At 34.3% G+C, this 13287-nt stretch overlaps 1 protein-coding gene and 1 long non-coding RNA gene across 24 annotated transcripts in view; one reads left to right on the forward strand and one right to left on the reverse strand.

The window, feature by feature from the left end:
* The window catches only part of LOC126891985 (uncharacterized), a 167250-nt gene that overhangs the window by 118832 nt on the left and 35131 nt on the right, over positions 1-13287 (reverse strand). For 5 of the 7 annotated variants that reach the window (XR_007700634.1, XR_007700635.1, XR_007700638.1 and 2 more), the window contains exon 2: positions 9730-9897. This is a non-coding gene — a long non-coding RNA (uncharacterized LOC126891985). The remainder of the gene's footprint in view (positions 1-9729; positions 9898-13287) is intronic. The other 2 variants (XR_007700639.1, XR_007700640.1) reach the window with 1 other exon arrangement.
* The window catches only part of LOC126891978 (zinc finger protein 845-like), a 151081-nt gene that overhangs the window by 101495 nt on the left and 36299 nt on the right, over positions 1-13287 (forward strand). For 10 of the 17 annotated variants that reach the window (XM_050661340.1, XM_050661346.1, XM_050661339.1 and 7 more), the window contains one exon: positions 9424-9603. The exons of 3 other annotated variants lie outside the window; for them this stretch is intronic. In XM_050661340.1, coding sequence (XP_050517297.1) covers positions 9424-9603 — 180 coding nt within the window. Of the gene's footprint in view, positions 1-5309; positions 5498-9423; positions 9604-13287 lie in introns of all 17 variants that reach the window. 4 more of the 17 variants (XM_050661351.1, XM_050661350.1, XM_050661352.1 and 1 more) reach the window with 2 other exon arrangements.

Here is a 13287-nt window from a genome sequence, read left to right on the forward strand (position 1 = left end):
AAGTATGAAATGTCCTTACAGGGATTTAATATTGTTAGAAAAGATAGACGTAATAAACGAGGTGGAGGTGTTAGCATAATTATCTCTAATAATATTAAATACAATAATATAGTATTCAACCAAACAATTAATAAAAATATTGAAGTTTCTGGCATTGATATTGATGTCAATGGCACCAAAATATCTGTGGTTAGTATTTATCGTCCAGGTAGCATTGCAGTCACAGTGAACGACTATGTTTCTCTTTGTCAACAAATTCCGCATAATTTTATTATTGGTGTCGACTTTAACGCCCATCATGGAGCCTGGGGCTCTATAAACAATGATCATAGCGGTAACATACTCATGGAAGCTTTAGAATACTTCGACAACTTTATCATTGCAAATGACGGATCTCCTACCAGAGTATCTGCCCCTGGCTCTCCTCCATCATGTGTTGATCTTACCCTCATTTCGTCCAACTTTAGCTCACAATTCTCTTGGTCTGTTAAAGCAGATACGTATGGCTCTGACCATTATGCTATCACATTTGTGTTACAACAACTCAGAATTGATAATATTAATATTACCCCCATTCATAAATGGTCTATGCGAGAAGCTGATTGGGCATTGTTTCAAACAAAAATTGATAAAGATTTCTCCGAGATTCCGCTTTTCAACAATACTAACGAAATGATTAACTTTATCACCAATTCAATGACATCCTCGGCGGATTCAGCTCTTAAAAAAACTTACCCCTTCTCTCCCAAAAAGGCTCCTCATCCCCCTTGGTGGGATGAGGAATGTCAACAGTTAGTTACCCAAAGGAAGGAAGCTTACAAAACGTACAAGCGCAATATGATAACTTCAAATTATATCAATGTAAAAAAATAGATGCTCTCTGCAAAAGAACCTTCAAATTGAAAGCCAAACAGGCTTGGGCAGACTATTGTACTCAACTTAATAGGAATTCAAATCCCTGGGAAATTTGGCGCCGGATTAATAGATTTCAAAAGAAGAAAAATGATATCCAACCATGTGAAGAAGATGAGGCGGAAATACTTTTTCATAAATTAGCTCCAAGTTTTGTTAGTCCTTACATTCACTACACACCCACCAGTAATCATGATCATTCTCTTCTAGCCCCAGTTACACTAAGAGAGTTAGAACTTAATATCAAATCGTCAAAACTTACTGCTCCAGGCTTAGATGGCATCAATTATATGATGATTAAAAAGCTCCCTGACTCAGCGAAACACTTTCTTTGCAAAATATATAACAATATACTTTCAGGAGATACGGATTACCCCTCACTAAAACAGTGTCAAATTATTCCTATTCCTAAGGTCAGTGACAACAAAGCTCTGCGACCCATTTCTCTAATGTCTTGTGTATTAAAAACTTTGGAAAGAATTATCAAACTCAGATTAGAATGGTGGTTAGAAAATAATAACATCCTCCCCCAATCCCAGTTTGGTTTTCGGCGAGGTAAAGGTACTCTCGACTTTGCAGCCAATCTTGCAACGGAAATTCAGTTGGCTTTTTCAGAAAACCATTATTCAGCTGCCTTATTTTTAGATATCTCTAGTGCTTATGAAAGCGTGCTGTTGGATTCTTTATATGAAAAGTTAACATACATCCATATACCACCACAATTTGCATTTGTTCTTATTAATAAATATGTTCCTCAGACGACAGATCTTTATAAAATGCAATACAAATACTCTAGGTCCTAGAGAGGTTAACTCGGGTCTGCCACAGGGGTCGGTGTTGAGCCCGCTTCTATTTAATATCTATACCCTCGATGTTCACAACCTTGGTATGAACGCAAGAATTTTACAATATGCTGACGATTTTTCTATATACACTACTCATAAAAACTACTCTCAATGTGTTAGTAATCTTAAGTATATAGTGCATTGCTGCTTTAAATACTTTCCTGAGCAGGGATTTGAAATATCACCTCGTAAATCTGCTATTGTATTTTTTACCAGACACCAATTGCCAGAACTTAATAGCCTTACAATTCAAAATCACACTATACCTGTTTGCAAAACATACACATATTTGGGTATCACATTTGATTGCAAACTGACCTGGTCCGATCACATATCAAGATGCATTAAGAAAAGTGAAAAAAGTGTTAATATCCTAAGAGCAATTAACAGATATCATTGGGGCGCTGACCCTAACATTAACTTGATTTTCTACCGAGCGTACACTCGATCTATCCTAGATTATGGTTGTTTCTTGTATGGATCAGCCACTAATTCCAGACTTTCACAAATAGATAGGGTACAGTTCAAGGCTCTACGCATTGTTCTTGGTGCATTTTAATCCACTCCCACAGCTGCTCTCCTTGCAGAGTGTGGCGAACCCCCCATGCAACTTCGACGACAGTTACTAGCTGAAAAATTCGTCGTTAAACAAAAACGATTTACACACAACGACCTTATTAAAAATTTAGGCATCTTAACTGCATATAGCTACACTAATAAATACTGGCACAACAGAAACTGTCCCCCTCTAGCTGATGCATTTGCAACAGTCTCAAACATCGAACTACGTGATGATTCTGGTTTGCCGTTCTTCACGGCTAAATTCGATATATGTCTTACACAACCAAATATTATTTTTCCAGAATATAATGATAACCCAGCAATTAATAACATATCTATGCAAATAGAATTAGAGAAATTAGGTAATGTACATAAATTTTTTACAGACGGATCCAAATCCCCTACTGGAACAGGATGTGCAGTGTACAGGGAAAACACAAACGAAAGTTTGTTGTTTAAACTAAACAAAAACTCTACAATCTTTGCAGCAGAGGCACTTGCTATATTTAAGGCTTTGGATTGGGCAAACAATTCACTGCTACCCTTGTCAAACTTTTCTATAATATCGCATTCGAAATCTGTTTTATCAGCTCTGGTGTACCCGGTTACCTCCATATACAATAACTCAATAATCGTGGAAATTTTGACAACTTTAAGAGCCTTAGATTATAAACAGATAAATACATTCTTCATATGGGCCAAAGGGCATTCCTCCATAACGGGAAACGAAACAGCTGACAAACTGGCAAAAAGAGCTATCACTGATGGCAAACAAGCCCCCGAATTAACGCTACAAGACGCATTATCTATATGTAAGCAAAACTTAAGAACTAAATGGGCAGACAAATGGACAACAATTAGATCTAACAATGCATTTCAGTACTGCACGCTTTTTCTAAACACTTCCTTCTACAAAGCTTGCTAAAAGAAGCCATCCCAATAGAAAAATTAACACCAAATACATTAGGTGCCTCTTTGGACACGGAGCAGTCAACTCCAAGCTTTATAAGATGAAATTGGCCACATCCCCCCTCTGTGACTGCAGTGACAGTTTTGACGACTTTAATCACTGGATTTTTCAATGCAGTCATAATTCTAATGCCACCTCTTACCTTATTACGGAACTAACTAAACTAAAAATCCCGTTTCCTCAAAATTATCTTTCCATTATGCTGGAGTGCATCCATAATCCCGAAGTAAGAGCTATTTTTTGTAACTTTTTGGGTCGTACGAGGAGACGCTTATAATTTCCTCAACTTTTAGGTCTGTATCAACCAATCTAAATTGTATTCAGTTAGGTATTAAATATATATGTATAGATTTGTAAAAACTGTATTTGTACCAAATAATTGTATTCAGTTACTGTATTTATATGTACAGATTTGTAAAAATTGTATTTGTACCAAATTGTGTTCAGTTATATGTATAGACTTTTAAATGTTATAAATTTTCGTGGCAAAACGGGTTCTTCCCAAAGCCAATAAACCAAAAAAAAAAAAATTATGAAACAATCCTTTAAGTTAAATACTCCAGAAAATAATAGATACTTTTATTTAAATATATTAGACAATCGTACGCTACTGATATGACAGTTTTGTTGCTATATTTTTACTTCATTTCGTACACAATTTGATTCAAAATATATCTTTAAAACACTGTATTGTTTTTATAAATACATACCTACATATTAAATATTGCTTGATTTAAAAACTATTGCAATTATTGTTGTGTACCTATTGGGACCGTGCAAGTTCGGAAAAGCGACACCTGTACCGGGACTCTGTAACTTTTATAGCTAAAGCGTAAGCGTGATTTCCGAACGCTTTCATCAAGTTATACTCTGTAAACTGCTGTCGGATGACGCCGGCAACACCGAATGGAGTTCGGAAGTAAAGCGAAACGTGATTATTTGTGGTTTCGTTTCACCACGTTTAGCGCTTAGAGTGACGTATTAAAAGAAGAAATTGACAATTTTACTTGGTTTTGAGGTTGTTTTTTACCACGTTTCGTTTTTTTGGCCGTTGTTGTTTACAAATACATAGTGTACTTGAGTTTTCAGTTTTCACAAATACATTTTTTTAACATAGAAATATATAATGTTATCCATCAACGGTTGCAATTCATTAAAAAGGTAATGGAATAAATCTTTATTTAATCTAAACAACTCTATGAATCGTAAATCCGGCAAACCAAAATAATCACTTCTATCCCTTAAAAATCTACCTTCTTCACGAAGCAGCCGTAACTGATCCCTACGTTCTTGTTCGTCGAAAATTATTAAATTTATAGGCAACATTTTATTTAATTTCAACAATAAACACTTGTTTTTGTTTACCTTATGCTTTTTTGGAATTATAGGTTAGTTAAATCTGTCAAATATGTAGAATCACATCACATTTCCACAGGACGGAGTTTATCTATGGCATAGAACAAGACAATTATTACAGAACTCTAAAATCTTGAGACGACGTGCTGTGTTGCCGTTAATTTTTACCCAATCGTTCGTTTCAATTCGGTCCAGTTCGTAGAGTATTGCGATAGTATAGCGAAGCGAAGCCACACAATACAGAGTACGATTCGAACTGAACCGTTGCTTTGCTACGCTTCGCTACGACTTGCTTACGCTTTCGCTATAAAAGTTATACGAGTCCCACTGCTGGTTTCTACGCTCAGCAACTTTATTCGCACTTTTAATTGTATTGGCCAGTTACGTTAGTCCTGGTTGCTGCATAATTGTCAAGGCCACAGCCCAAAAAAAGTTAAAAGAAGAAAAACTAAGACTGAGGTTATGTTATTAAAAAGTAAACGATTGTATGTAGTAAATAAAATTAATTATTAATGCAGTATTGCAAGCAAAATACAATTAATTAAATTTAATTTTTATATAATATTTGCATATCATATCAATATTGTGGAGCAACATATAATTTTTCTTCTTCAATGCCATTAGTTATGAAATATACGTCAATTTGACAATATGAATTATTTCAGAAAGTTTCAAGATTTCTCCGATATTTACGCACGATCGTTTCTCATATCCCCTCCAAGTACTTGCACACCGCGAATACTATTGTGTTTGTGTTTGTATTGAGAAACATGTCAAATCAAAATGCTTATTTAATAGATTATTTTGAACAAGAACTATATAATGGGATTCCCTTTTACCATTAATTGGAGAAGTAAGTTAAAGAATTTAGATTTCTTAGATTAGGTTTATTAGAAATAAGATTATTATTAGATTTAAAGATCAAAAAGTTTTCTTATGAATTTTAGCGTTTGCAGTACCTAGGTACTTAGTTTTGAAAATATTAAATAATCTTTAATGATTATACCTACACTATGATAATAGTATTATTAAGGCTAAGTACAAATAAATTAAGGCTATTAAGAATATAGTATTATTAAGGCTGTTTTATCGGTGCACCAAAACCTAGGGACAGTGTTTTCTCTGTTATTTACCGACAGAATGTCTCGAAATTTGGACACGTTATTCGAAATTATGTTGCCTTTAAAATGATGGTTTTACTTTTTTTTATTTTTTTGAAAATTCTGTTGAAAAATTAGATTATAATGTTTAACGTTCTATTGTAACCAAACTTTTTACTCCCATCACTTGAAAGAGTTTTTTTTTTCTGTAATCGTTGATTTTTTTTTCACCTTTCTGTGTCCAGTAATAATCGAGAAAAGCGTGTTCCAACTTTGAAGAAAATTTGCTAAAAATATTGAAATCTAATAATGAAACGTGTAACGCAGCATTGGCGCTTAGTTTCATCGTTATCGCCTTCGTGACGACAAATCTCATGAACGTACGGTCAGTCGGTCAGTTCGCTTGAATTAGAATCCATTTCCAGTTATTCATTCTTGTATTTTCTTCATCAACTTGCTTAGTGTTTACAGTTTACAGTATTCTTAGTTATTTTGAAAACATTAAACTTATTTAGTTTACGGGTATTTTTAAGTACTTAATATATTATTAGTTTAGTGGTATAAGTTACAAGTTCTTTAGTTTACGCGTATTTTTAAGTATTACATTAGTTTAGGGATATAAGTTGACAAGATAAGAAATGAGTCCCAGGGTGTTTTAAAATAAGACAGAAAATTATACTACTATCCACGATTTGTGTTTTATTCATCAATTTGATACTTTTCTTATGTAACTGCAACCTATAAATATATTAAAATAATGTATATGTTACCGGCCAAACCCGATTTCAGGACAAACTAGTTTGGCCTAGGCCAAACTACTTTGTCCTAACCGCCTAGGATAAACTAGTATGACCTAGGTCAAACTAGTTTATCATATCACGCGTAGGCTAAACTAGTTTATCCTGATATAAATAAACACACTTCAGGCCAAACTAGTTTAGCCTAGGCCAAACTAGTTTATCCTGATATAAAGACGCACACTTCAGGCCAAACTAGTTTATCCTGATATAAAGACGCACTTCAGGCCAAATTAGTTTATCCTGATATAATAAAGATTCACACTTCAGGATAAACTAGTACGGCCTTCTTTTTATTCTTCTTGTAGTGCCTATCCATTTCGGATGTTGGCGATCATCATGGCAATCTCTACTTTTCTCACTGCTGCTCTGAAAAGACTTGTAGTGGTTGTGTTGAACCACGTACGCATATTTTTCAGCAAGGTGTTAAATGAAAGCTTATAATCCAAGGATGGTACTAAAAGTTAGGAATTTGACCTAGGCTCTCTGTCTGTCGGTCCGTCCGACCGCGAATATAACTGCTCTGTCACTATACCAGGTAGAATGAAAAATGAGGTGTCAAATAAAAGCTTATAATCCAAGAATGTTACTAAAGCCCACACTAGTTTGGCCTGAAGTGAGCGTCTAGAACCGGAAGTCCTAGAACAAAGGACCCCGCAGAAACTTTATGGGAAATGGCTCTCTGTCAAATGCTCTGAAACTTAGGATTGTGGTAGTTCTTGATGTGTAGAACAAAAGACTCCAGGGACGCGTAGCTCCAAAAAATCGTAGTTCTAAGATATAAGCCTCTGAAGATATAGGTATAGTGAGGACGTTTGAGTTGGAATAAATTCATTTTCTCGAGAATGGGCGACTCTGGAGATAAATTACGAATCAGGTCAATTTTTATTTTTAAATTATAATTTTTTGGCATATATATCATACTAGTGACGTCATCCATCTGGGCGTGATGACGCAATCGATGATATTTTTAAATAGGAATAGGGGTCGTGTGATAGCTCATTTGAAAGGCTATTTAATTCTCTATTCACTAATATAAACATCAACATAATCATTTATACAGGGTGCCCAATTTTTTTTTAATTAAATTAATTGAGACAAAAAGAAGAATGTATATAATTTATTTAATTCGAAATACATTTTACTGCTGTCAGAAAACAGAAAAAATGTTTATTTGATAAATAAATATTGTTTTTCGCTTAAATTCAATATTAAAGCTGCCACCCACCTACCTCTTAGCAGTTTGAACATTTAATTTAAGCGAAAGACAATGTTTATTTTTCAAATTAACATTTTTTTCTGTTTTCTGACAGCAGTAAAATGTATTTCGAAATAAATAAATTATATACATTCTTCTTTTTGTCTCAATTAATTTAATTAAAAAAAAGTTTTGGCCACCCTGTATAAATAATTATGTTAATGTTTACGAATAGAGAATTGAATTACCTTTCAAATGAGCTATCACACGACCCCTATTCCTATTTAAAAAAAATCACCGATTGCGTCATCACGCCCAGATGGATGACGTCACTAGTATGATATATACGCCAAAAAATTATTATTTCAAAGTAAAAATCGAGCTGATTCGTAATTTATCTCCAGAGTCTCCCATTCTCGAGAAAATGAATTTATTTCAACTCAAACGTCCTCACTGTACCTATAACTTCAGAGGCTTATATCTCAGAACTATAATTTTTTGGAGCTACGCGCCCATGAAGTCTATTGTTCTACATATCAAGGACTACCAGAATCCAAAGTATCAGAGCATTTGACAGAGAGCCATTTCCCATAAGGTTTCTGCGGGGTCCTTTCTCACCTTTAGTACCAGCCTTGGATTATAAGCTTTCATTTAACACCTCATTTGTCATTATATCTGGTATATTGATGGAAGAATTACATTCGCAATCGGACGGAAAGACGGACAGACAGCCTCGCTAAGATTTCTCACCTTTAATAACATCTTTGGATTATAAGCATTTATTTGACACCTCATTTTTCATTCTACCTGGTATAGTGACGGAGCAGTTATTTTCGCGGTCGGACGGACCGACGGACAGACAGCCCAGCTCAAATTTCTCACCTTTGGTACCATCCTTGGATTATAGTGTAGGCTAGGCCGTACTAGGCGAAGGATTTCCTGGCTGAAAAATCTACGTACGTGGTTCAACACAACCACTACAAATCTTTTCAGAGCAGCAGTGTGAAAAGTAGAGATTGCCATGATGGCCGCCAACATCCGAAACGGATAGGCACTACAAGAAGAAGAAGGCCGTACTAGTTTATCCTGAAGTGTGAATCTTTATTATATCAGGATAAACTAGTTTGACCTAGGCCAAACTATGTGACAAAAATGTGATAATTCTTTTTAAAATATTATCTACGATAAAATCAATCTAAAAAGGTATTCCCGACAAAACTAATTTGAACGGAGAATACATTTTGTTGTCATTAAAATACTTGTCCGCCGGCGCCACTGAGTAAAGATCGAATTGTCGGTCGCACTCCCTACTTCAAATCAATTTCAAGTAGGGAGTCACGTGTGTCTGACGTAAGCAGTCTACGAAAGTAAGTGATACGCCCACTTAACATTGCAATGTGCTTCAACTGATAAAACAGCCTTAATTAATATATTTCGGCATGTAATGAATACCAATTGACATCATTAATTAGAATAAATAATTATTATAAATAATATTTTTAAAGTAAACAAAAACAAAGGAAAATAATCTGACAAGTAATGACATAAACGTGGCCATGATGAAAAGTCACATTCTAATGTTTTGTCAGTGCTCTTACGTCAGAAATTTTGACCTACGTAATCTTGCTTTTGCAGTAAAAATACTATACTCAAATAATTACATTATAGTTGGTTTGGATTTTAGGATATCTTCAAAATGAAAATAAAATGGAGATTACGGAGAAACTCATTGAAGATTCGTCTTACCAAGGAAATGATGTGACTCGACATACTCAAGGGAAAACATTAAATAAAAATGTAACAGTTGTAACTGGCGATAGGTTTTATAAATGTGAAATTTGTTTTAAGCAATTTAGTCAAGCAGGTAATTTGAAAGAGCATTTGAGAGTGCACACTGGGGAAAAACCTTACAAGTGTGAAATTTGTTTTAAGCAATTTAGTGTAGCATGTACTTTAAAACAGCATTTAAGAGTACACACAGGAGAAAAACCTCACAAGTGTAAAATTTGTTTTAAGCAATTTAGTCAAGCAGGTAATTTGAAAGAGCATTTGAGAGCGCACACTGGGGAAAAACCTCACAAGTGTGAAATTTGTTTTAAGCAGTTTAGTCAAGCAGGTTCTTTGAAACCACATTTGAGAGTGCACACTGGAGAAAAACCTCACAAGTGTAAAATTTGTTTTAAGCAGTTTAGTCAAGCAGGTTCTTTGAAAACACATTTGAGAGTGCACACTGGGGAAACTTCTCAGAAGTGCGAGATTTGTTTTAAGCAGTTTGCTCATACATATCAATTAACTGTTCACATGACAGTTCATACAGGAGAAAAACTTCACAAGTGTGAAATTTGTTTTAAGCAATTTCCTAGAGCATGTACTTTAAAAGATCATTCAAGAATACACACTGGAGAAAAACCTCACAAGTGTGAAATTTGTCTTAAACAATTTAGCGAAGCAGGTACTTTGAAAAAACATTTGAGGGTGCATACTGGGGAAAAACCTTACAAGTGTGAAATTTGTTTTAAGCAATTTAGTCAAGCAGGTGCTTTGAAAGGACATTTGAGAGTGCACTCTGGAGAAAAACATCACAAATGTGAAATTTGTTTTAAGCAATTTCGTACTGCAAGTGATTTGAAAATACATTTAAGAGTGCACACTGGAGAAAAACCTCACAAGTGTGAAATTTGTTGTAAGCAATTTAGTCAAGCAGGTCATTTGAAAGAACATTTGAGAATACACATAGGAGAAAAACCATACAAGTGCGAGATTTGTTTTAAGCAGTTTGCTTATAAATATCAATTAACTGTTCACATGACAGTTCATACAGGAGAAAAACTTCACAAGTGTGAAATTTGTTTTAAGCAATTTCCTAGAGCGGGTACTTTAAAAGAGCATTCAAGAATACACACTGGAGAAAAACCTTACAAGTGTGAAATTTGTTTTAAGCAGTTTAGTGTAGCAGTTAATTTAAAAAGACATTTAAAAGTGCACACTGGAGAAACACCTTACAAGTGAATCGCTTATTTGAGAAACCCCACATGTCCATAAATATGACAGTTTGACTTTTTTAGCTTAACAATATATTTTCATATAGACGCATAATTTAAAGAGAAATCACACATGTCCGACCCATATAAGAGTTTCAGCACTAGTTTAACCCTGCTGTCCTGTTCGGGTCTATTTGACCCAAAAAATAATTTATTTCTTATTTTACAAATTATTACGCAGAGTAACGATTTGGTGTTTCGTGACTTTATTCACTAATATGAGGTCTTTCTATTGCATATGAGATAAACAATTTACTTGCTGATTTTTTTGATAAAAATGTAATTGTTACCTAGGGTACGTTCGGGTCAATATGATCCGCATATTTAAACCGTTAAAAATTTCCTGTGTATGTGTGTTTAGTTGGCAGTATTCTATATTGGCAGTACCTGTGTGTCTGTCAGCCGGATACGTCTCTAAATAAAAACAGGTTTCTGCAACCTAGAACTTGTAAAATAAACTGTAGTATAGCTGGACGATGTTGCAAACCAAATTATAAATATGACCAATATGGACTGACAGCATGGCTTTGGAACCAACTGGAAAGACATGAATAAAGTTGGTTTCCAAGAATACCTTGGTCTTTTAGTTTTAGCTCGAGTTTATAAGTCCCATGGTGAATCCACTAAAAGTTTGTGGAATGAAGAAACGGGTCGTAGTATATTTCAATCAACAATGTCGCTTGATATGTTTACAAAAAGTTTGCAAGTAATACGTTTTGATAACAAAACTACTAGACAGGATAGGAGACGTTTTGATAAACTTGCTGCAATACGTGAAATTTAGGAAACATAGGTTGAAAATGTTACCGTCGATAAGCAACTAGTTGCCTTTAGAGGCCGCTCTCCCTTCAAATGGTACATTCCAAGCAAACCAGCGAAATATGGCACACAAGTTTTGGTTTTATGTATTATGAACAGTAAAACTTCTTATGCTCTAAAATTGCAGATCTATACAGTAATGCGTGTGATGTGTGACTTGAGTAGTGACTTGGAAGGCCACAATATTACGTGTAATAACTTTTTTACATCGTAAAATTTAGGACAATTTATTCTAAAACAAAGTAGATACAATTCCGGGGACTATCAGTAAAATAAACCGGAGCCTTCAGCAAAAATCGCGAATAAATAAGTTCATAGCTCGTCTTTTTTGTTTCACGCAAGATACCACTGTTGTTGACAATATTCCTAAGAATAATAAAAATGTTCTTATGAGTACATAATCATAAATCGATGCATCATGCATCACTTTCATCAAATGAAAAAGCCCCAAATTATTTTAGATTACAATTCCAATAAGGCAGCAGTTGATATTCTAGATTAGCTTGTTGGCACGTATACATGCGAGAAGAGATAAATCACTGGCCAATGATTGTTTTTTATAATCTTCTGTAGATTTCTGCCTACAACGCGTTCGTGTTATGGGCATCAATAAATATCCATTGGAATACCAATAAACTGACAAAACGGCGAATTTTTCTTGAGGAATTGGGAAAAAACTAATGAAACCAGTCATCATTTCCAGAAAAAATATACCAATAACTAAAGGGTCTTACGAACTGGTAAAAAGGACACGAGCAGAAACAAGTAGACAAGATGGAAATGCTAATGAACCGTCTATGGACGCTAAACTATAACTCCGCCTGCTAAACGAGCACGCTGTAAACTTGCCCTAAAAACGATAACAAGACTAATTATTATGTTGTATATATCATAAACATATTTGTAAAATCCATTCTTTTTATTACTGTCCCAGTCGTAAACTGAATTAAATTTTTGTAGATATTTGTTACTAGGTTTTTTGGAAGAAAAAGATACCTTTTATTTTTGTTAATAAGGTTTAAATTACATTAACAACATAATTTTTGTTTAATTAACCATAATTTCCTGTTAATAAAGTTTTGTTTATTACCATTAGCTTATTTTATTTCGATTAAGGAGGGTAAAGCATAGTTGGGTCATATTGACCCGAACAGTACATTTGTGTAGTTGACTCGAACGGGACAGCAGGGTTAAAATATATATTTATTTGAGAAACCCCACAAGTCCCGGACATGTGGTATTTCTCGAATAAACGGCTTCTAACGTCCGACGAGGATCGTTATGTGGAAATTATTCCTAAAAACGTAAAAAGGGACTAAAACAAGTTATTTATAAAAATGAAGTAACTAGAAGTGCATGTTAAAGGGCAAAGACCATCTGAATAGGGAACTTGCACATTATTTTTATTACATAATAATGTTCAGTATTGTTTAAAAATGAGATTTCCAAAATTTCACGCTTCAAAAACTTTTAATAACTTAGAAATACATATTTAAAGTCTTCTGCGGTATAAAATAATTCAAACGACCCGTGACGTCACATAGTTTTACATTAGTTATTATTATGGTTATATTTCGCTGTTTCTAGGTACACGCTAACGTGTACGCAAATAAAAAAGTTAGGTAAACGCGAATTAAACTTCATCAAGCCAGTGACGTCATTATTTCGCGTGCTCAGTGACTGTATAT

Source organism: Diabrotica virgifera, chromosome 9 (assembly GCF_917563875.1).
Source record: "Diabrotica virgifera virgifera chromosome 9, PGI_DIABVI_V3a".
NCBI classification, from domain to species: domain Eukaryota; kingdom Metazoa; phylum Arthropoda; class Insecta; order Coleoptera; family Chrysomelidae; genus Diabrotica; species Diabrotica virgifera.